This window comes from Protopterus annectens, chromosome 8.part0 (assembly GCF_019279795.1).
Source record: "Protopterus annectens isolate FY-2018-M chromosome 8.part0, PAN1.0, whole genome shotgun sequence".
Classification (NCBI taxonomy): Eukaryota; Metazoa; Chordata; order Ceratodontiformes; family Protopteridae; genus Protopterus; species Protopterus annectens.
The window spans coordinates 19,303,825-19,324,914 of record NC_056741.1 but is presented as its reverse complement, the minus strand read 5'-3'; the positions used below and the strand labels follow the sequence as shown (position 1 = coordinate 19,324,914).

The 21,090-nt window shown below is 44.0% G+C and overlaps 1 protein-coding gene across 1 annotated transcript in view; it reads left to right on the top strand.

Annotated features, from left to right (window-relative positions):
- Window positions 1–21,090, top strand: part of LOC122807962 (chromodomain-helicase-DNA-binding protein 4-like) — a 1,347,878-nt gene that overhangs the window by 473,941 nt on the left and 852,847 nt on the right. The window contains exons 5-8 of the mRNA XM_044078994.1: window positions 7,681–7,767; window positions 9,243–9,451; window positions 18,536–18,667; window positions 19,851–19,944. Coding sequence (XP_043934929.1) covers window positions 7,681–7,767; window positions 9,243–9,451; window positions 18,536–18,667; window positions 19,851–19,944 — 522 coding nt within the window. The remainder of the gene's footprint in view (window positions 1–7,680; window positions 7,768–9,242; window positions 9,452–18,535; window positions 18,668–19,850; window positions 19,945–21,090) is intronic.

Genomic DNA, 21,090 nt, shown 5'->3' with positions numbered 1-21,090 from the left:
TTTTTTTAAAAGTTTTTTTTTGCCCTGAAAAAAAAGAAGTGGGGAGATGACCAACAAAGCCTGGGTCTTACAAATCCTCATTTTGCAGTTCAGTTGACATGTTTTAGACATTTTCACACCATTAGGGCAGAGTACTCAAATAAGAGGGAGATGTGTAGTTTGATTATTCCATATCCTAATAAGAAAATGGCCCATGTAGGCACAATTTAGACCTGCACTCATACACTGGTGCACTGATACAAACGGGCCAACATATTGCTCAAGAGCTAGAAAGGAAAATAAAAACAAAAAAAAAAAGCCAGGACAACCAGATGGTAAAAATAAGCTGTGAAGATGACAGGAATAATTTCAATTAATCAATTGATGGTCAACGTTATATATACTGTGTTAATTGAATGTACTGATTGTCTGAAGAAGTCGAGAATCTGACGAAAACGCATACTGTCCGTTATCAGAGGATTAAGGTGTTTACATGTTTTTTCGTGGCTGGTGACAGCCTTGTCTGCTTGGTTTTCGAATAAAGAGCTTTGGCTGACTTCCTGGTGGCGATTGTTTCGTTTCGTGGTTGCCTTTTGACTCAGTTACAATTTAGACCTGTCAAAGTTGTACAAATTTCTGAAACTGCCAAAGATCAGAATGCTTTCCTTGCAGCGACTGTATTTCTGCAACTTTTCTGACAGGCTTTTATGGTTATCCTGAATCTCAAAGGTGCCTCCCACCACTTACTTATAGCCATGGCACACAGCAGTAGAAATTCAAAGCAGGGGGTGCCTATTACCAGTTCACACCTTTGCCCTTTGTTTGGTCTGCTGTTGACAAAGTACTTCATTAATTGCATAAAGCAGGACCCAAGGGTATTCATATCTCCCCTTCCCTTCAAAAAATGCCTCATTCAGTCTCCCACCCAAAAGAAAACAGTCTACCCTGTAGTTCATCCTGCACTTTTAAAAATAATTGCTTAACTGTTGGTTTTGTTGGATTATTCCTGGAAATTTTCTAACACTTTTTCTGTGTTTACATCACTGGAACAGTCTCTGTTGCACTGGGTTTACATTTTAGTTAGGTTTAGTACAATAGGGAAAGGTATTCCCTCCTTTTGGGGTTGAAGTGGATGGTAGTTTTGGACGTATGGGACAAAGGTACACTGCAGCTTTGCAGACTGTCAGCTTGGTGCAAGAAGTTGTACCGGTCAGGAGATGCTCCTAATACTTTCTCTCACACACTGTTCCAAACAGCGTCTCCTTTTAAGCCGAATGCCAAACATCTGGGGTTGAAGGAGAGTTCATTTTGCAGAGGACGCCTGCAAACACTGTAGAAGTCAGACCAGAAGGACAGATGGTCATCCTTTCCTTACTTCCCCTGGGTAAAGAATTGTATTGCAGAAGAGCTATTAGGAGCCAGACAACCTTCTGGTAATACAATGTCATTTATCTGAACCAGCCAGCTGAGTGGAGGTTATTAGCGTGGAAAACTGTTTTACTGATTGCTGTGATCTCTGCAAGAAGAGTGTCTGAGTTGCAAGCTCTTAAGATGAGTCAACCCTTAATCATTTTCCAGAGGCACTGGCCCTTCGGATCCGATGGTCTCGGTGCCGGTTCCGATCCCTTCATCGGATCTGAGTGGGAGCTGACTCTCTGAGCCCAGAGAGAGTGGTTCCCCCTTGGCCTTCGATGTAGTGGAGAGGGCTCTGTTGAGAGAATCCGGACCCCCGGCCCTTGTCTCGGCTCCACCCAGCACTCCCTCTCTGCTGGGCCAGGCTTCCATCACCCTGCCAAAGGGACAGCCTGCTTTAATGTCCCAGGTAGTTCCATTGGAACAGGATGTTGCTGGCGAGGCCTCCTCGGACAGCAACCCCGAGGAAGTGCCCCGCAAGCATAAGTGCAAGAGGAGGCACGTGGACTCCCTTGAGTCCTTAACTGAGAACACTGACTTGGATGAAGGGGAAGGCTCCCCAAGATCACCCCCTGAGGATGTCTCCTTTGGAGACATCATGGAGATGGTGAGGATCAGAGGTGGGTGGTCTGCCCCCAAGTCTTCCTCCGAGTCCGTGTTTCTGGAGGCATTCGAAGCAGGCCCGTTTACCTCTTGGGTGTCCCCTCCGGCCGACCCCTTGGTGGACCTTATTACCACCAGGGCATGGAAGGATCCGGACACCGTGGAGCCAATACCCAAACGCCCGGACAGGATACTAAGCCCCCCTCAGACCGGTCGCACTGGAGCAAGGGTCCCCCCGTAGATGCCATGTTGACGGCAGCAGCCACGAAGAGGGAACTAGCTCAGGAGAGCCCCTCAGTCCATCCACCGAGCAAGGAGTCCCGCTTGATGGACCGCTTAGGGAGGCGAGTTTTTAGTTCAGCGACCTTCTCGGTAAGGTCTCTGAACTATATGGCACATGTGATCAGGATGCAGCGGGATCTTATCAAAGAATACGCTGCCTCCCCCCCCCCTGAGTCCATGTCGGCGGAGGACAAACAATTGTACTCCACCCGAATGGCCACTCTGAGATCCATTTCAAATACCTCTATGCGGCTATTGTCCCACGCCACCGAGGGAGCCGCTAGGGTTAGTGGAGCAGGCCTAGTCATGAGACGTCAGGCCTGGCTCCGTCATTGTGACTTTGAGGAGCCCTTTAAAGTGTCTTTTGCAAATGCCCCTTTCGATGGTTCTGCTCTGTTTGGCAAAACGGTTTGCGAGACACTTGTCCAGAGCGAGGAGGATGGGAAGACGTCTGCTGTCTGTCTGCTTCTCTGCGCCCCAGTGGTCCTTTTCGAAGAACCAAAAGAGTCGGAAGAAGATGTGGTTCTGGAAATCGCAACATTCCCAACCTGCTCCGGACAACCAGTCCTTCCGTGGTAGAGGAGGACAGGGAGGACGCCGCCCCAGGGGCAGAGGGGCTCCGAGAAACTTTGGGTCCCGAGAACCTTTCTCTGACCGGCCCACGCAGCAGCCCTGAAGGGTTGCCCGACTGCTCCACTCTGGAGGCAGTCGGGGGGGGGGCGCTTCTCGGAGCACCTAGCGGCATGGGAGTCAATCACGACAGATCGCTGGGTGCTTCGAATTATATCCAGAGGGTACAAAATACCATTACTTCATGTCCCCAAATTCAAGAACCTCCTCTATGTACCACCAGATCTGAGGGAGTCTGCAGCCGCAGTAATTCAGCAGCTGCTAAGAAAAAGAGCCATCCAGTCCGTCCCCCAAGACCAGCTCGGATTAGGGTTCTACTCCAGATTCTTTTTGGTGCCAAAAAAGACGGGGGACTTGAGACCGATTTTAGTCCTGTCCCGCTTGAACCTGTCGGTAACCAAGGAAAAATTCCGAATGGTCACTCTTCAATCTTCTAAGGGAGAACGATTGGATGTGCTCTATAGACCTCAAGGATGCGTACTACCACTTTCTAATGGACAGACTATCCAGGAGGTTCCTCCGCTTCCGGCTGGGAGCCAGTCACTACCAGTTCAGGGTCCTTCCCTTTGGCCTCACCACAGCCCCCAGGGTGTTCACCAAGGTATTAGCAGTGATTGCGGCCCACCTGAGACTCAAGGGAATACAGGTCTTTCCGTACCTGGACGACTGGCTCCTGACCACCCCAACAAGGCATCTACTTTGCTCAGAGATTTCTTTCTCCGCCTAGCCCCACAGTTAGACATCACCATCAATGCCGACAAATCCTTTCTGGCCCCGACACAAGCCATAGAATTCATAGGAGCCAGAATAGACACCAGAGAGCTACGAGCCTTTCTAACGTCCGAACGACTTCGGAATTTGCAACTCCATGTGTAGGCTATCCTCCAATCAGAGACCCCACCAGCGGAATTGGTCCTGAGGGCGCTGGGCTCCATGGTGGCAGCGATAACGCTCCTTCCATGAGCCTGTCTGAACATGCGGGTACTGCAATGGACCCTTCTAGTACAATGGTCCTTTCTGTCCTTTCCTCTTCATCACCGCATTGCTATCAGCAAGGCTTGCAGGAGGGCTGTATTATGGTGGCTCCATGCTCCGGACCTCCATACGGGCCGACCCTTCTGCACCTCTCCCCCTCTCGCCACTGTGACCACGGATGCCTCCCATCTCGGGTGGGGGGGCATTATTCAGGCAGGACGGTCCAAGGCACGTGGAACGATAGAGACCTCCCTGCATATCAACGTTCTGCAGACGAGAGCGGTGCTGTACGCGTTGCAAGCACTTCAGAATCTCCTCCCCATATTAACGATTGCAATTCAGTCGGACAACATGTCGGTTGTCTGGTACATCAACAAACAGGGGGGAACCAGGTCTTACCCTCTATGCCACGAAGCCGTGAGAGTGTGGGAATGGGCGATCTCCACCAACCGCTTTCTGATTGCAATGCACATTCCGGGGCGGACCAACATCCTAGCGGACAAACTCAGTCGCACCCTTCTTACCCCGTACGAGTGGTCTCTCAACCCACTAGTAGCGAAGCAGATATTCGCAATATGGGGGCAACCCTGCTGCGATCTTTTTGCCTCTCCCTCAAACACCAAATGCAGCAATTTCTTCGCTCTGATTCCCCCTCCAGGGGAAAATCCAAGAGATGCTCTGGTGCATGCTTGGCCACCCGGTCTACTTTATGCCTATCCTCCTCTACCCCTGATGCTGCAACTCTTTCAGAAAGCCTCGTGGTTGGGGAGCAGGATGATTCTCATTGCCACATTCTGGCCTCGGCAAATTTGGTTCCCTTACCTGTGGTCTCACCTAGTGAATCCTCCTTGGATTCTGGATCCCAGTCCGGATCTAATCTCCCATCCATCGTACTTACCGACCCAAATCTGGACAATCTGAAGCTGACAGCTTGGTTGCTCCAGTTCCACTCCTAGTTAGGACTCCCGGTATCTCTTCACCAGTCAAAGCCATCCTTGTGGCAGTGCATAAGCCCTCCACCAGGGAAGTGTACAGCAGTAAATGGAAACGTTTCTCCATCTGGGCGGAGCATCATAATTTAGATCTCTTTACGGCTCCTCTTCCATCCATATTAGACTTCCTAACCGAACTTTTTCAGGAAGGCGCTAGTTGCTCAACTGTCAAAGTGCAATTGGCTGCCATCTCCCATTACCGTGTGGGACATGATACAGGGCCTTTGATGTCGGCCAAGTTGTGTAAAACCTTTCTCAAGGGCACCTTTTTGCTTAGCCCCCTATAAAAGAAGCCGTACCGCCTTGGGATCTTTCACTAGTTCTTCAAGCCTTGACTGCTCCACCTTTTGAACCTGCTGCTTTAGTAGATCTCAAATTTTTGTCCTGGAAAACAGCATTCCTTGTAGCCATTACTTCTGCGAAAAGAGTTTCGGAGCTTCAAGCTTTCTGTGAAGCCTCCTTATTTGATCTTTCATCCGGACAGAGTATACCTCAGGATCAATCCCTCTTTCCTTCCCAAAATAGCATCAGAAACCAATATAAATCAATCCATAAATTTACCGGTTTTCTTCCCTAAATATCAGAATAAAGGAGAGTACAAGCTGCACTCATTAGATGTTCATAGGCAGCTACGTTTTTATACTCATAGAACAGCTGGTCATAGACAATCCGACCAGCTGTTCGTTTCCTTTGCCAAATTTAATTTGGGGAAAGCAATATCAAAAGTATCTCTATCACGCTGGATTTCACAATGTATCCTATTAGCGTACCAAGCCTTTGGGAGACCTGCACCTGAAGGAGTTTGCACACATTCCACTCGTTCCATCTCTACTTCTGTGGCATTCAAGTCTAGAGTTCCATTGGATGATATTTGTTCGGCAGCCACCTGGGCCTCATCTCATACCTTTATTAACCACTACAAACTGGACGTGATTTCTAGAGGGAGAGCATCATTTGGCTCTGCGGTGCTCCGCAATATCCTTCCATGATGGCCACCCAAGATTCAGGTAGCTGAGGACTCTGTCCCACGGGTTGCTGACAAATGAAGTCCCTACTTCAGATTAAGAAGTTGAGTACTCACCATAACGTTCCATCTGAGTAGGTAGCTTCATTTGTCTGCAGCCATCCCCCCTCCTTCCCCCTGGCCTTCAGCGGATCTGTGTTAGTTGGATACCCTTTTTGGGTACATATTGAGGGGCAAACTCGATCTGAGGTCATGGAGGGTTGGCAGGGGATTATGGGTGAGGGGTGGAGCTAGGAGCTCGGATCCATTAGCTTGAAACAAGTTGCCGGCATGGATCCGATATCGGATCCAAGACCACAGGTTGCAGACAAATGAAGCTACCTATTCAGATGGAACGTTATGGTGAGTATATAACTTAGTGTCCGCTGCCAGGGATCCACAGAGAATGGCAGAACTTCATACAAGGCTTGTTTAGTCCCTTGATGGCTTTCAAGCCCCCTGAGGAGGCTTCAAAGCTACCAAGGCACTGAATAAGCCTTGTTAGCTTTCAAGCCCCCCTGAGGAGGCTTCAAAGCTATCAAGGCTTATTCATTGCTTTGATAGCTTTGAAGCCTCCTCAGGGGTTTCGGATCTGCACCCACTTGGTGGTCTACCCCCAAATGGTCAAGGGACCCTAAGTTGTTGGATGAGGACTCTTGACTCTGATGCTGACTCCTTAGCTTACTCCTCTCAGTTGCATTCCTTAGACTGTGGGTTGGAGAAGGAGTTTGTCAGTCCTGATCCTCCTTTAGAGGAACTCTCATTTGGGGACATGATCCTCCCCATGATGGAGCATTTCTCTGCTTCCCTGACACCGGATTCCCAACCTCCAGCTCCCACCCTGGCAAATGGATTCCCAACCTCCAACTCCCTAGAAACCTGACAAACCTCAAGTGCCGGATGCCTGCAAGTTCTTATACAAGTGCACTTTTTCTGATTCATCAGTAGTATTTTTTTTGTCTACTGGCAAACCTTCTAGGCTGTTGCCCACTTCCAAGCTCCCTCCCTCGGATAAAGACAGTAGAGGTATGGAGAGGATTGGAAATGGTTACATGTTACATTACAAATATTACATGTTTGAAAACCTCATTTTATCACCTTTTGATCCAGCTGCTTTGCATCCATCAGAACTCAAACTCTTGACTTCTGACCGTATTTATGTACTGGAATTGATGCAGTTTAGTCATTTAGCAGCTTAAAAGGATAACAGAAGAAAGTTCTGATCAAAGGATCATTTGTTGCTAAATAAAGAATTACATTAAGGGTAAGATTTTAGTTGTGGTGCGGATAGATTTAAAAAAAAAGCATTTAACAGCATTCCACTTTTATGAATAAAGGAATGCTTACAGATGTGTAGCTACACTCAATCAGTTACATTACATTGATAATGAAAAAGTGACTGGGTCCATGACAGAGGGGAAATCCTCGTCCTAAGGATAAAAATTCAGAGAGATTCCAGGATGATTCAGTTACCGCCGGTGTTTTGTTTCTTGCCCTTAACCCATTAAGTTAAGTTCATAATAAGAAATTATATCAGATGATTGTATAATACAAGTGTCAGCTATTATAGCAGAGTGTAGTTTCTGGTGTACTGTATGTCTTGTATAAACTTTGTATAATCTCTATATGTGGAGCTTTTCTCCCCGGGCCTCCGCTGAAAATGGGTCTTATCCCAGTCTGACTTTCCCTCTTAAATGTAAAGTAAATAAAAATAAAAAAGTTATTTAATAGATTAGGCTACAGTTTGGTTCCCAGAAAACAACCTTATTTAAAAACATCTAATTTACTCTGTGGATGATTTAGAACTGCATAGTTAATCAGATTATGGAGAATGTTTATATCGTACAAGATCACCCATTACCAGCAGTTCGAGAGAGGCTAGAAAACCAGGTATAGTAATCCCTGAAAAAAAGACAGAAGTAGTATTGATCGTTGACATTGCCACACCCAGTGATTTAGTGTCTTACGGACAGTCAGAAAATACCAGGATTTGCAGGCAGAAACGAGAGAAATGAGGAGATACCCAGACAATTTCAATAGTAGTACAAGTAATAGGTCAAAAAGAATTTACTGTCCTGCCAGTACATGTAACTGTATGAATTACAGCAAAAGTAAATTCTGGGCACATTGTGGGTGCTGAAAAGAGCACTTATCATTCTGAAACTAATAATTTCATCGACTTGGAATGGGGTCCATTCATGGTATTAGAAACTCACTTTACCTTTGGTTATCATCTATGTTAGAAGGATTTCAGAGTTGCATTTCTTCATGTGCATGTAAGGAATCTCTCTTCCTTCTAAGGACAGGGATTACCTTGCATACTAATACCAGTTTCATACCTAAAGTGGTAACTAAATGAGGTACTTCACCTGTTTGGTTTCTTTCCAGTTCTGCAGAACATGGGAGAAGGCTTTACATAATCTGTATGATGTACACCTGAGGTTTTGGTTAGAACTGAACAGATTAGAAAATGACTAGTATCATTTGCCAGTGGCAGGGAGGAAAAAAAATCTCTGAACAAGCAAACCATGTTCAGATGGCTCACACTGCATTTACCTCTCACTTTTTTGAAGTGGAAAAAAAACTACACCTGGGCTGTCATTTTTTTACTAGGGCCACTGTAACCCTTACAGCTTTACCACAGGGTTTAACACAGTCAATCCTGAATGCAGACATCTGATTGTGTCTCTTCTCAAAACACTACAGGTTTTGCTATTGCCATTCTACATAGTCTGCTCTGTGCAGTCCCCCCTCAAGGTCAGCTACACACCAGTTTCAGGACCAGTGTGTATTCCCAAAAGTTGTCAGTGAAACAATGAATTTTAAAATGAATGTACTAAAGTAAGGGACACCGTATAATTGTAGAAGTTTGAATACATCTTTCAGCTGCAGTCCCAATTCCCTCCCACCCCTTCTCTGTTATTTCTAGGCATTCTGGGCTTGGAGTGGATCCCTTTTCCAACTGTCCACACTTCCACACTCTGTTCCTTTACCAGACACCTGATTTCCCCAGGACTAGGACTTGTATATTTATCAGGCTACCTCAGAAAACAGAATATTGCATGGTCCTACTCCTCTGTTATCCCTTCCACATCTTGATATCCATATGGGAGGGAGTCCGTTTGAAGTAAGTCAGATGGGTGTAGACCTTTGGAAGTCAGGCTTGGCTACTGGGTTTATGTGAGCAGGAATCCCCAGAAGTTGATTGCAGCAGCGAGTGCATTCAAATATCTACCATTATGGTAAGTTCCAGCATTCTCTGACTTGCATGCTTAATGTGAACTTGTCACCTCATTCGGCGGTTTGCTGCTTGCTATCCTTACGCTTTTTATTTTAATAGTTGCTGCTGCTGTTTGTCTTTTCAGCTGGAACTGCACTGCCAAGTTATGTTTAGGAACTACCAACGGAAGAATGACATGGACGAACCACCTTCTGGGGATTTTGGCTTTGACAGTGAGGAGAAAAGCAGCAAGAGGAAGCTGCATGACCCCAAGTATGCAGAACTGGATGAGAAGTACTATCGCTTTGGCATCAAGCCTGAGTGGATGATGATACATCGCATCTTAAATCACAGGTACTGCTGACATACTGGAGTTTTCCATTGCTCACTCTGTCCAGCACACTGATTATACTCGTCAGAAGTGACACCAGCAACTAGGATCCAGATTAACTTTTAGTTTAGCATTTGCTTTTGGATAGTGAATATTTGAAAAAGCTTCATTGTTTCATACTTCAAATGAAATTCATTTGCTGATGGAATGAAGTGCTCAGTCACTTATTTATTTCTTTTACTTAAACGTTAATCAGGATCCGAGTAAGTTGGTGATGTCTTTTCTGACATTATTTGTCCCTTTTTTTTTGTTTGCTGGTTAATGTTTTTACTTCAGTGGTGAAAGTCTGTCTTGTTTAATTCTTGGAATAGTGTAGTATCTTACCATTGTGACGTGACTACAGATTCAGTGCTTGTACCCTTGAAAGGTGTGTGATAACTATATAATCCAGTGTTCCAATGTTTATACATGTTCATCGTAATAGTCACTGCTTCAGAAACTAAAAATCTGAGCCTTGGCTGTCTTGTTTGCTCGTTTCCCACCTTTCCTAGCCAGTCCCATATCCCAGGCTTTGCTTGTCTCAGGACTTTTTCTGTGTTCAGAGATATCCAGACCTTGCTGTGGTAGAGGGAAGTCCTACTGCTTACCAGTGGGAATGGTGAGCATTGTACTGCCTCTCTAATGCTAGAGGAGTGGTTTCCAGCTCTGAAATTGTAATTTTATTAGCCTTTTTGGGCTGATTTTTATCCCTTTCAACTTTCTGGCTTAAAAACGCATGTTTCCACATTTTCGCATCATGTAGCACTGTGAGGCTACAGTTAAACTATTCCAGGTGCCAGAAAGTCCGCTGTTTAAATTTTCCCTTAGATCTAGCTGGTTTCTCAGTAGTAGCACTAAAATCTGAACCCCTGTGACTAGCACTTGCTCTAGAACTTGCTGGAAAGCACTAGGAAGCCTGAAACTGATACAAGCACTCAACTCTCCTTGTCAATAAGGAGAGATTAATCGTAGGCACTAAACAGTCTATAATTGCAAAATACCTTGCAAAGGTAAGGGAAAACCGCTCTTAAACTTTACAAAAAAAGCTCCTAAACAGGCATGTCCAAGGGTCAACTTCCAGTGATTTCTTCTGTCCACCTGGTGAATCTGGGCATACTGGGGCAATGTGGCAACTGCCTCATGTACACAGACAATTCTCTCCTCCTACCACCCAACACTACAATCTGCGAGAGATGCACTTGCATAGCCAAACTGGAAGCAAAGCTCTCTCCGGCCAAGATTGTGCTAGACCGTCAAGAGGAGAAGGTTAACACCTTCACTATACCTCAAGCAACTCATAGCCCTTCAAAACCCACACATAGCAACACTAAACCCACATATGCGGAGGCCCTTAACATTAACCTGCCCAAGCAACAAGGACCTCCGAAGCTGAAATGCAAACAAACATCCGTGACAACCAAAGTGACACATAGCTCACAACACCAGTGTGCCACCCAGCAACAGCCCCGAAGGCAAAACAATGTACCCAACACTTTAGTCATAGTTGACTCAGGCACACTGATGTCCCACTCACCAGGCTGAACAAGGAGAAAATTAGTCAGCTGCCTGTCTGGTGCCAGGATCCACCACATAACGCATGCACTCAAGTCACTCCACAAGTACAAATACGACTCTGTCATTGTCCATGCTGGAGTGAATGACTTGAGATGTACCTCCCTGGACTATATGAAAAGAGACGTGGAAGAGCTCTTAGATCATGTGGCCCAGGCAGGTATGACCCTAGGCCTGAATAGCATCCTACCTTTGCCCAGAATGATACCACAGTATAAGGACAAAATGATTGACTGCAATAATTGGCTAAGCTTCTGGTGTCATTCAAAGGGGATCCAGTATCAGTCAGCCTGGGAAGACATGATCGACAAACCACGATGCTTGGCCAGAGATGGTCTGCACCTGTCACCCCTGGGATTCAGGTTACTGGCTAAACCTCTTGCCACCCCTATAGTGCCTTTTCAGGCAAGGTTCAAAGGATAAAATCACCACCGTAACAGATACAAGCATGCAAAATCTGAAGGTAATGCTACTCCATGCTAGAAGTCTAAACCTCAAAATGCACTCTCTCGGGGCACTCCTAAAAATGGAGAACATAGATATCTCTGCAGTAACTGAGACCTGGTTCAAGGCCCCAGAGAGCAGCCCTGCAGTACCAGGCTACAACTCTTACCACACTTTTTGGCCGCAAAACCAAGACCGAAACACTAAAGGTGGAGGAGTGTCCATATTCACCAAAGATATTCACACCTCCAGGCTAGTTGCCCAACACAATGCATCTGAAATTCTCCAGGTGCAACTAACACTAGGTAAGACTGCAATCCAAATTGTAGCTTGCTGCAGATCCCCCACCATGCACCAAGATTCTCACTACACCTTTCCAAACATACTGGAAAATATTAAGATACAACCAAACACCCTAATACGGGGTGATTTCAACTAGCTTGCTATTAACTGGGAAAGCTACTTTGGTACCAACTCCTTTTCCCAACGGTTGTTGGAATTCATAAATTCCAATGCCCTGGATCAACTAATCCATTGTCCCACCAGGGGCTCCAATATCCTAGACCTGGTCATTACCAACATGGGAGATTATCCACGCCAGTGGTTACCTCCTCATAGATCAGGTCTGACCATAAGCAAATCACCCTTGACATCCACATCCCACCCCACCCCCCAGTAAGGAAACCTCCTTAAAAAAACTTCTCCAAAGCCAACTTCATGCTACTGAAGTCACAAACTTCACGACACCCATGCAGACTGGATCTGAATGTTCGACTGCAGAATCCTACACTAAGGCACTGTACGAGCACATCCACTCGTGCATGAATCGTTCCATCCCAAATAGAACCAAGATGCTCTTCTCCAAAAAAATGAAGCCAATCTGGTAGTCCCCTGCTATAAACTATACAACAGAAGGAAGAAACTATTGCAGAAAAGAGGAAAATCCTAGGATGCAAAAAAACTCCCTCACCAGCCTCAGTAAGAAGCTGAGATCCCTCATAAAATCCTCAAAAGCTAGTTATGAAAATAAAATTGCCAAAGATTCCAAAGACAACCACAAGGCATTCTATAGTTATGTCAAGAATCTAAATGGCAATGCTCAGATCTGCTCTGAGCTACAACAGAATGGCATTAAATATACTGATCCCAAGGATATAGCCAGTATCCTGGCAGATCGATTTAGTGCCACCTTCACCCCTTCTCACCCCCTAAAGGGCCTATCTCAGTACCAAAAGATTGCCACATTCCGGTAATCACGGCCACACAGGTAAAAACTACACTCTCCAAAGCTAAGAATACAGCATCCATGGGACCAGATGACATCCCAGGCTGTGTACTACATGAACTACAAAATGAACTGGCACATCACCTAAGTGTCATGTTTAATCAGCCTCACCTCAGGCATCTTGCCCACTGAGTGGTGCACAGCTACAGTTATCTCACTCCACAAGGGGGGATCCGCCTTGGATCCCTGGAACTACCATCCCATCCATCTGACAAGCCTGATCTGCAAGGGCATGGAATGCATTATCATGGAACTTATAAAAAGACATTGGCAACCTTCAAACACCAGACCCCACCCAGTTTGGGTTTGTGAAGGGCCGATCTTGTCTCCTGAATCTGATTGACTTCATAGGTTCATAGATCAGTCTCCAGAGCTGTGGACGAGAGTAAGGCGGTCCACGCAGCCTTATCAGGACCTCGCTAAGGCCTTCAACACCATCCCCCACTCTGGAATCATAGATAAACTTAATAAGCTGGGCGTAAATCCCTACGTCACTCGATGGGTTGCCAACTGGCTTACTGACAGAACCCCGACTGTAAAAGTAGCTGACTCCAAATCCAGGTCCAGAAAAGTGACAAGTAGAGTACCTCAGGGTTCAGTCCTGGGACCACTCCTGTTTGGCATCTACTTCTGTGAAGTGTATAGGCCAACATTAAGGGACTCTGGCTAACAAAGTTCGCAGAGGATTGCAAACTGGGAGCCATTATTGAATCTCCAAATGATGTGAATATTCTACAAAAGGGCCTTACAGAAACAGATGCCTGGTGCCAGAGCCATGGGCTCAAGCTAAATGCCAAGAAATGTATAGTTATCCCCTTTGGAAAAAAACATGTACCCATGAATTACCACATAGGTAGCAGTACACTAAACATCGCAAGTGTGATGAGAGACTTAGGGACATAGGTGGACAGTGGTCTCACTTTCGATAACCACATCGCCACAACAGTCAGGAAATCCTCTGTGGCACACCTCATCACTAAGGTCTTTTCATCCAGAAAAAAGGAGGTCATTGTCCCACTGTACTCATCCCTCAATAGACCCCATAATAGGGTATAATGCTCAGTTTGGTATGTACCTCATAAGACATCTGCAACAGCTGGAAAGGCCACAGAAATACCTCACTAAAAGAATCACAGGCCTAAAGCAGATGCCATATGCTGACAGTCTTAACAAAAAAAAAAAAAAAAAACTCCAGCTATACTCTGTGGCATATCGTCTACTTAGAGGTGATCTCTGCTTAACATACAAGGCCATGTCAAACCCTGAGCTGTTGGACATGCTCCACTTAAAGAAATCCCAATCCCTCAGAGCCACACGCTCCAGGGATCTAAACCTTGTCATCACAATGACCAAAACATGCTGGAGGGATAGGTTCCTGACCCAGAGACTCCCCATAATCTGGAATAGACTTGCCCATACATGTCAAGTAGAGCGCCTCATTGGCCCTCTTCAGAAGGAACCTTGATTGGATGAGAGATGAGAAATTCACCCCAGGGATCATGTCAGTCGCCCTGCTAGACAGGGGTCCAGAGAAGTAAAAATTGTGGGAAGAAATAGCCAGGGAATTGTTATGGCTAGGCTTGTATAGGCCCTAGGGCCGATAGCCTAGTACCAACCTATGAACCTATAAGGATAAAATTCTTAATGTGACTAACTTAGGATCAGTTAGTGGCTTGATTGAAGGAGGAGCATGGCTGAGGAGGGTGGGAGTAGGTGGCTTACTGCTTCCTATCCTGTGGGAGGGGTGACAACTGGACATGCTGCAAGATTTTCTCAGGGTGGCAGGCATTGTGAGCAGGCTTGGAAATGGGTATGCTGGGAGCCATCATTGTGGGAATTGAGAGGGTAACAGAGGTAGAAGAACCCTGAAGGCTTCATGGAGGATGGTCCTTATTTTATTTATCCTTTGATACGGTTAGTCCCTCTAGACCCGGGATGGTATTTATACTACTAGGGGAAATTTGGTCTGTGTATGGCAGAACTTACTTTTGATAGGTACCGTAGAAAGTCACCAACATATACCAAGTGTTCAAGCTGGAAATCCAAACAGCAAAGTAACAAAATACCAGCAGGGCAGCCACGGCAGTAGAAAACTTCAATAAAGACATATACACCATAAAAACAAAAAATATATATGTAAGACTAGTGCTTTCGTGTATAAAATACGCGTCTTCAGGTCATCTAAAAAACAAATCACATTAGACAATTAAGTACAATCAAATGGCCAGTCAAAGAGCTATACAACTTAATTACAACTTAATGAAATCAGATATTCAGTTAAAGGTACAAATAAAATGTACCCAAGGTTTCTTTAATCTGTGTGCTTTCAGAACAGATTTAACACTGATTACAATTTTATTCCTGGGTATCTGTGTGCCTGTAGCCTCAGAATCAACTTTAATTCTACTTCTAAGTGATTATTGGTATCCCCCCTCTTATACTGATATACACAGGTTGTAACACTGAAAGAAAAGCAGTGTTCTGGATGTGCAATAATATGCTTAGCTTTAGCTAGAGCATTTTTTCTAATTCTTTTTACGTATCTCATAAAGATGTTTACTAATACGTTCTCAATTTCTGGTTAGTTTTTATCTGTATAATGGGTACATGAATCACATGTAGCTAAATAAATTGTTAGTGTTGCAGTCTGCATAGAACCTGGGTTCAAAAACAAATTATGTATTGGGGCAGTTAAATAACCAATTTTTATTCAATACTTTGCAGAAACTGCATTTTCTACATTGATATGTACCTAGTCTCATCCCTATGGATTGTATTTTCTTGGTATCATTCCATAGAAGTTTTTTCACATTTGCATTGTTTCTAAAGACAAAACATGGAGTCTCCTCTACAATTCTTGCTGTAGAGTTGTCAGTCAGAGACCAGTGCTTACGAGTGACTTCTCTCACTACATCATTATTGCAGGTATAGTTGGTGACAAATGAAAATGAATAATTATTACTTGATTGATTTGTGGTGCGTGGTTTAGTATTTACTGCACCCATAGAATCTACAATGCGTTGATGGCGGGACAAACCCTGTTCTATCCCCTGTGGCACATGTTTCTTAACCTTTATTCATGAACATTTGTCTCATTCTGTCCATTTCTATGTCGAGTATATCACTCCCATCACAAACCCTTTTCACTCTCAAAAATTGACTTTTGACAATATTGGGGGAAAACATGGCAGGGGGTGCATACTATCATAACTCAATAGCCCATTGCGCCAACAAAGTTTCATATATAAAGTAGTGGATATATTCCCAGCCTTATCTCTAAGGAGAGAAACCCCTAGAAAGTCAATCTGGACATAGGATCGTTTTGGATATACCTCCCGTTACCATGGGAAAATCCTCCTTCAGAGACTCCTGCTAGTGTGTAGTCCCCCCCCCCCCCCTCCAGTGCTGCATTGCGGCATCAACAACTCACCTCTGTTGTTTGGGCGTAGAACCCCACAGCCTTCTACTCCAAAGACGAGTGTGCCACTGAAAATTTGATGACCAAAGTCTTGTGGATTGAAAGGAAAAGTTGATCAGTGGCAGGCAGAAAAAAAAGCGCAAATACACAAGTTTGGTATCTCCCATCAGGAAGATGTTAATTCCTTGGCCTGATCTTATAGTAGTCGATGCTTGTCTGCCACTGACGAGCAGTCCTGAAGTTTGTTCATTGAAGGAAACCCAGCCCTCAGACTTCATTTGTTCCACTTTGATTTGCTAGTTATGTGATAGCAAACATTTCTGTGTCTCAGAATCCTGAGCTTCTTGACTGTTTTCATATCAGTACAAAACTGTCATGTTATCCTGCTCTTTTTTTTTTTTCGGTTATCTGACCTTGCTTAAGCAGTTGTGAGCCTAGAAACCATAGAGTAGGAGGTGGTCTTTGTGCAGATGCTAAATCCTGCTAGCAGTAGTTAAATCTCGCATGATAAAACTATACTTTAGTCAAGATTGTGCGACTACCTGTGGTTTCTCATTCCTCTGTAGAGTTTGTATTAAAGTCCCTACTAACTGATCTGCTATTGCAGTGTAATGCATTTTGCAGTGGGATTTCTAATTTTGTAATGCTTATTGTATGAGTAGTAGTTGCAGTCTTACCACTTGGTACTTCCACCACATTCAGCCTGACTGAAAGAGCTCTGCACTCTTTCCATTCTCAGCAGGATGGACACTGATGTCCTGGGGCATCGTACATTACCACTGTAAAGGCAATATTTGCACCATCTTTAGTTCTTTCTTGCTGCAATTCATAATCACTTGCAGTCTGTCATTACTTTCCAGGTTACTATAGCATGTAGATAAGCATCATATAGGGGACCATGTCCTTCTGTCTTTTGAGATTGTTGCTATACTTAAAATTGTGTAGTGGTCTGATACGGTATGTCCACCACTGGTAACCTCTCAAAATGCAAGTGTGACAAATTTCCCACAAGGACTTTTGACATGCAGCATATCTTCTGTGTGCCTAGACCATGATCCCACCTCCTCTTGGCTGTGTTGGGTTTAGTAATCTGATTGTGAGGGGCTGTAGTACAGAGTCGTCTGTATATGAGGTAGCTTGAATCCTTATCCCAGACTAGTGACATCTGGCTTACAACAGCTGGTAGCTTCAGATACCCCCCCCCCCCAAAAAAAAAATGTGAAGTTGCCAGAGGAGAGAGAAAAACTGGAAATGGAGAAAGCCTCTGTAGCAGATGCCAAATGCTTGCCTACATGCAAGGGTGTTTATCCTGGTGAGATGCTCCTATAGGCTCTGGCCCTTATCCACACCATCTCAGAGGACTCTGACAGTCCTTTGGAGGCTGCCTTGCAATTGGGCTCCGGCATGTCCACTTCAGTCAAACCATTGACAATGGTGGTTAGCCTGTACTCTTCTCTGGGCATCTGGGTTTGATGCATGCATACTGATTTGTAAGGGGAACGACTGGGTTACATTGGGTTTAGTGCAGGAGGATGTCTGTGGAACTAAGGTCTGGAAGGCCTGTCCCCCATACCCAGATCTGAGGCAGCCATGACTAAGTCAAGGACTTGTTTCCAAACTTAGGATAAGTGCCTTCCTGTGGTCAGACTACCAAATATTTCTGGGACGAAATCAAGACTAAAACTACTGCATCATAGACCATTTTCTTTCATAAGAATCTTTTATTTTTAAGACGCTGAACATTCAATAAAAATATTGTGGTGTTCACTTAGTACAAAACTCCTACCCCTGAAAACACTAAATTACTAAAATATTCTGCTAGGCAGTTTACCACCAGTATCGTTTTGCTACCGTTATTTTCGTGATGCTTACCTTTTGCTGCCATTATTTTTGTGATGCTTACCTTTTGCTACCGTTGTTTTCATGATGCTTGCCTTTTGCTGCTGTTATTTTTGTGATGCTTACTTTGTTAGTTATTTTTGTGATGCTTACCTTTTGCTGCCATTATTTTTGTGATGCTTACCTTTTGCTGCCATTATTTTTGTGATGCTTACCTTTTGCTGCCATTATTTTTGTGATGCTTACCTTTTGCTGACATTATTTTTGTGATGCTTACCTTTTGCTGCCATTATTTTTCTGATGCTTACCTTTTGCTGCCATTATTTTTCTGATGCTTACCTTTTGCTGCCATTATTTTTGTGATGCTTACCTTTTGCTACCGTTATTTTCGTGATGCTTGCCTTTTGCTGTTATTTTTGTGATGCTTACTTTTTTGTTACCGTTATTTTTGTGATGCTCACCTTTTGCTGCCATTATTTTTGTGATGCTTACCTTTTCTTTCTTTTGCAGCATTGATAAAAAAGGAAGTGTTCACTACTTGATAAAATGGAGAGAATTATCTTATGACCAAGCATCATGGGAAGCAGATGACATGGACTTTCAGGATTATGAGAATTACAAGCAGACCTACTGGAACCACAGGTGAGAGATGCTGGGTCAGATTTCGCTGTATTAAAACCACAAGCAAGTAGTTTTGGGGTGTGGGGGGACAGCGAAATAGATCTTTAGATGAATAGGTGCTTGAAATTGCAGACGGGTGATTGGAATTGAGTGAATGTACTGGATTGTAGCATTTAACCGTAAAGTAATGGTGAGAACGGCAATGAATTGTCACTGCTGATTTTTTTGTTTGTGTACAGACAAGTAATGCAGAGATTGTGCCTTTTGTAACTGAGAAACCCTTATGTCTGGTGAACTTGGACAGATGTCATAAGCTTGCTTGTTACAGCAGTGCACAGTGGGTGTTTAGCCCTGTTAAGTTTAAGACGTGGCAGTGCACGTTGGAATGCTCATGTTTTGGGGAGTGTAACTGTCACTGGCTTGTTGGACGAAGCAATGAATGAAGACTTTAACCCCTCTGTTGCATCTGCTTTTGTAGATGTCTGCCCTTGTATTCTAAACTTTGCTTGCTCTTAGGTCACCCTACCAGCTACAGTGTTTTGCTTTTTGCATGTCTTAACTGCATTTAGGCTACTTCTAAACGTAATTTGCAGGAGGAGTGAATGTGTGTGGAGGGGAGAGAATACAGAGCTTGTAGCAGTTCATTTCTGATACTACATTAGCATATGTATTACTACCTGCAAGAATTCAAGTAGCACAATTTTGCATAATTATTCCTAGAACCATATGCGAGTGATGCAGACGCAATGAAGCAGCAGATACACTTTTGTCATACAAGTTGTCATACAAGTTGGCCATGATACGGATTGAGTGAAGTCTCTCTCATGAGCATACAAGTCTGATGGATTCTGTGCTACATGAGACCGTGTTTCCCTTAAACATCAGTTTTTGAAAGAGGCTCTGTAGAAGATTTATTTTACTTGCATTAGCAGAATTGTTTCAGCAATTGTATGAGGTCTACACTACAGCAACTTGAACTCCGAAATTGGAGTCGAGCTTTGCCTTATAGGTCTCGTGCTGAGTCATAATCAGAAGGTCCATAATTAAACACTTTTGTGGGCCAGAAGTGTTCCACGGTCCTACTTGAAGATTTGTATAGAATTTTATGTAATGTAAGCCCCATAGTCTTGCAGAGTTAAACTCTGACATGCAGTTTTCAACCGTTCTCTAGACTGACAGCTGTTTTACCTTCTCCCTCTCACAGGGAGTTGATGATGGGGGAGGAAGGCCGACCACCAAGAAGATTTAAAGTGAAGATGAAGAAGATTGATCGGCCCCCAGAAAATCCAACTGTAGATGTAAGTTGAGTGAGGTTGCACTGAATTTTTAACTTTTTTTATTATATTGAAGAGGATGATATTGGGTTTGAGAGAGAAAGATGAAGCGTGAAGCTTCCCTGAATTATTGGAAGTGTTGGAGGTGATTTAATCTGCAACTTTAAATTCTGTAACCTTTGCTTCATGGATGATGAGTGATAGTTGCAAGTACAGCTTTCAGTTGATTGAGACACATTGGGAATATTTTGGGTCCCTTATGAGGGCTGGATTTACATTTTAGCTGTTGAATTGTTTGTATGTGGTTTTGTAGGATATTTTTAATAGTGATCTTAGAACTGCTTAGTTAAGGCTTTGGGTTTTACAGCTCAAAATCCTAGTTTGAATCGCAAAACTTGACATTTTGCTTTCTGTAGTGTAAAGCAAATCAATTTTGTAGGAACCATAGTGTTCCAGTGGGCTTTGCCCATTACTCTGTTACAAATCTTGTCCATTGCTTGAAGTATTTTAGCTACTGTATATGAGTAAATCTGAATGTATAGCCAGTCTCTCTTTCTGTATTGATGCCACAAAATATTTGGATGGGGTAGGTAGATAATATTTGGGTAGTTGTATCCTGAGATATAAATAAAAGTTTGGAAAATTGATCTTCAGTGTCGCATACGCTAGTGGAATTATGGGGGTGTTTTGTTGATTTGGGTGGTATTTGCATGTTTATGTACGTTCAGGTAACTTGGTAGGGATGTTGTACAGACTTGAATGTCTTTGTGCGGTAGGTCCACTAGAGGAAAAGTTTGGCGAGTATGTATATAGCTTGAGACCCGCGAGCTGTTGGGCTCGTTCATTAAGTTTTTAAGGTAGCAGATGTAGCATTCTGAAAGTATAAGGGAATTCTTGAAGTGGGCTTGTTCAAATGGCTAGCTAGATGGTTTTGAGCTTATAAAATTTTATTTCCTAAAGTATTTACTCCACAGGTTTGCAACAATCTTTTGTTTGCATTGCAGAAGAAAATTCACCAAGCTGTGTTTACGGCATGAATATTCATGGATGGGCAAGTGGCAGTTAATTCACTTTGGGTTCCAGTTGTAGGAGGAGACTGAGGAGAACATTTATTTGGTGATCCCTGTGTGGGGTGGGGCAGGATATTGTAACTTTGTAATGTGTAGGTAT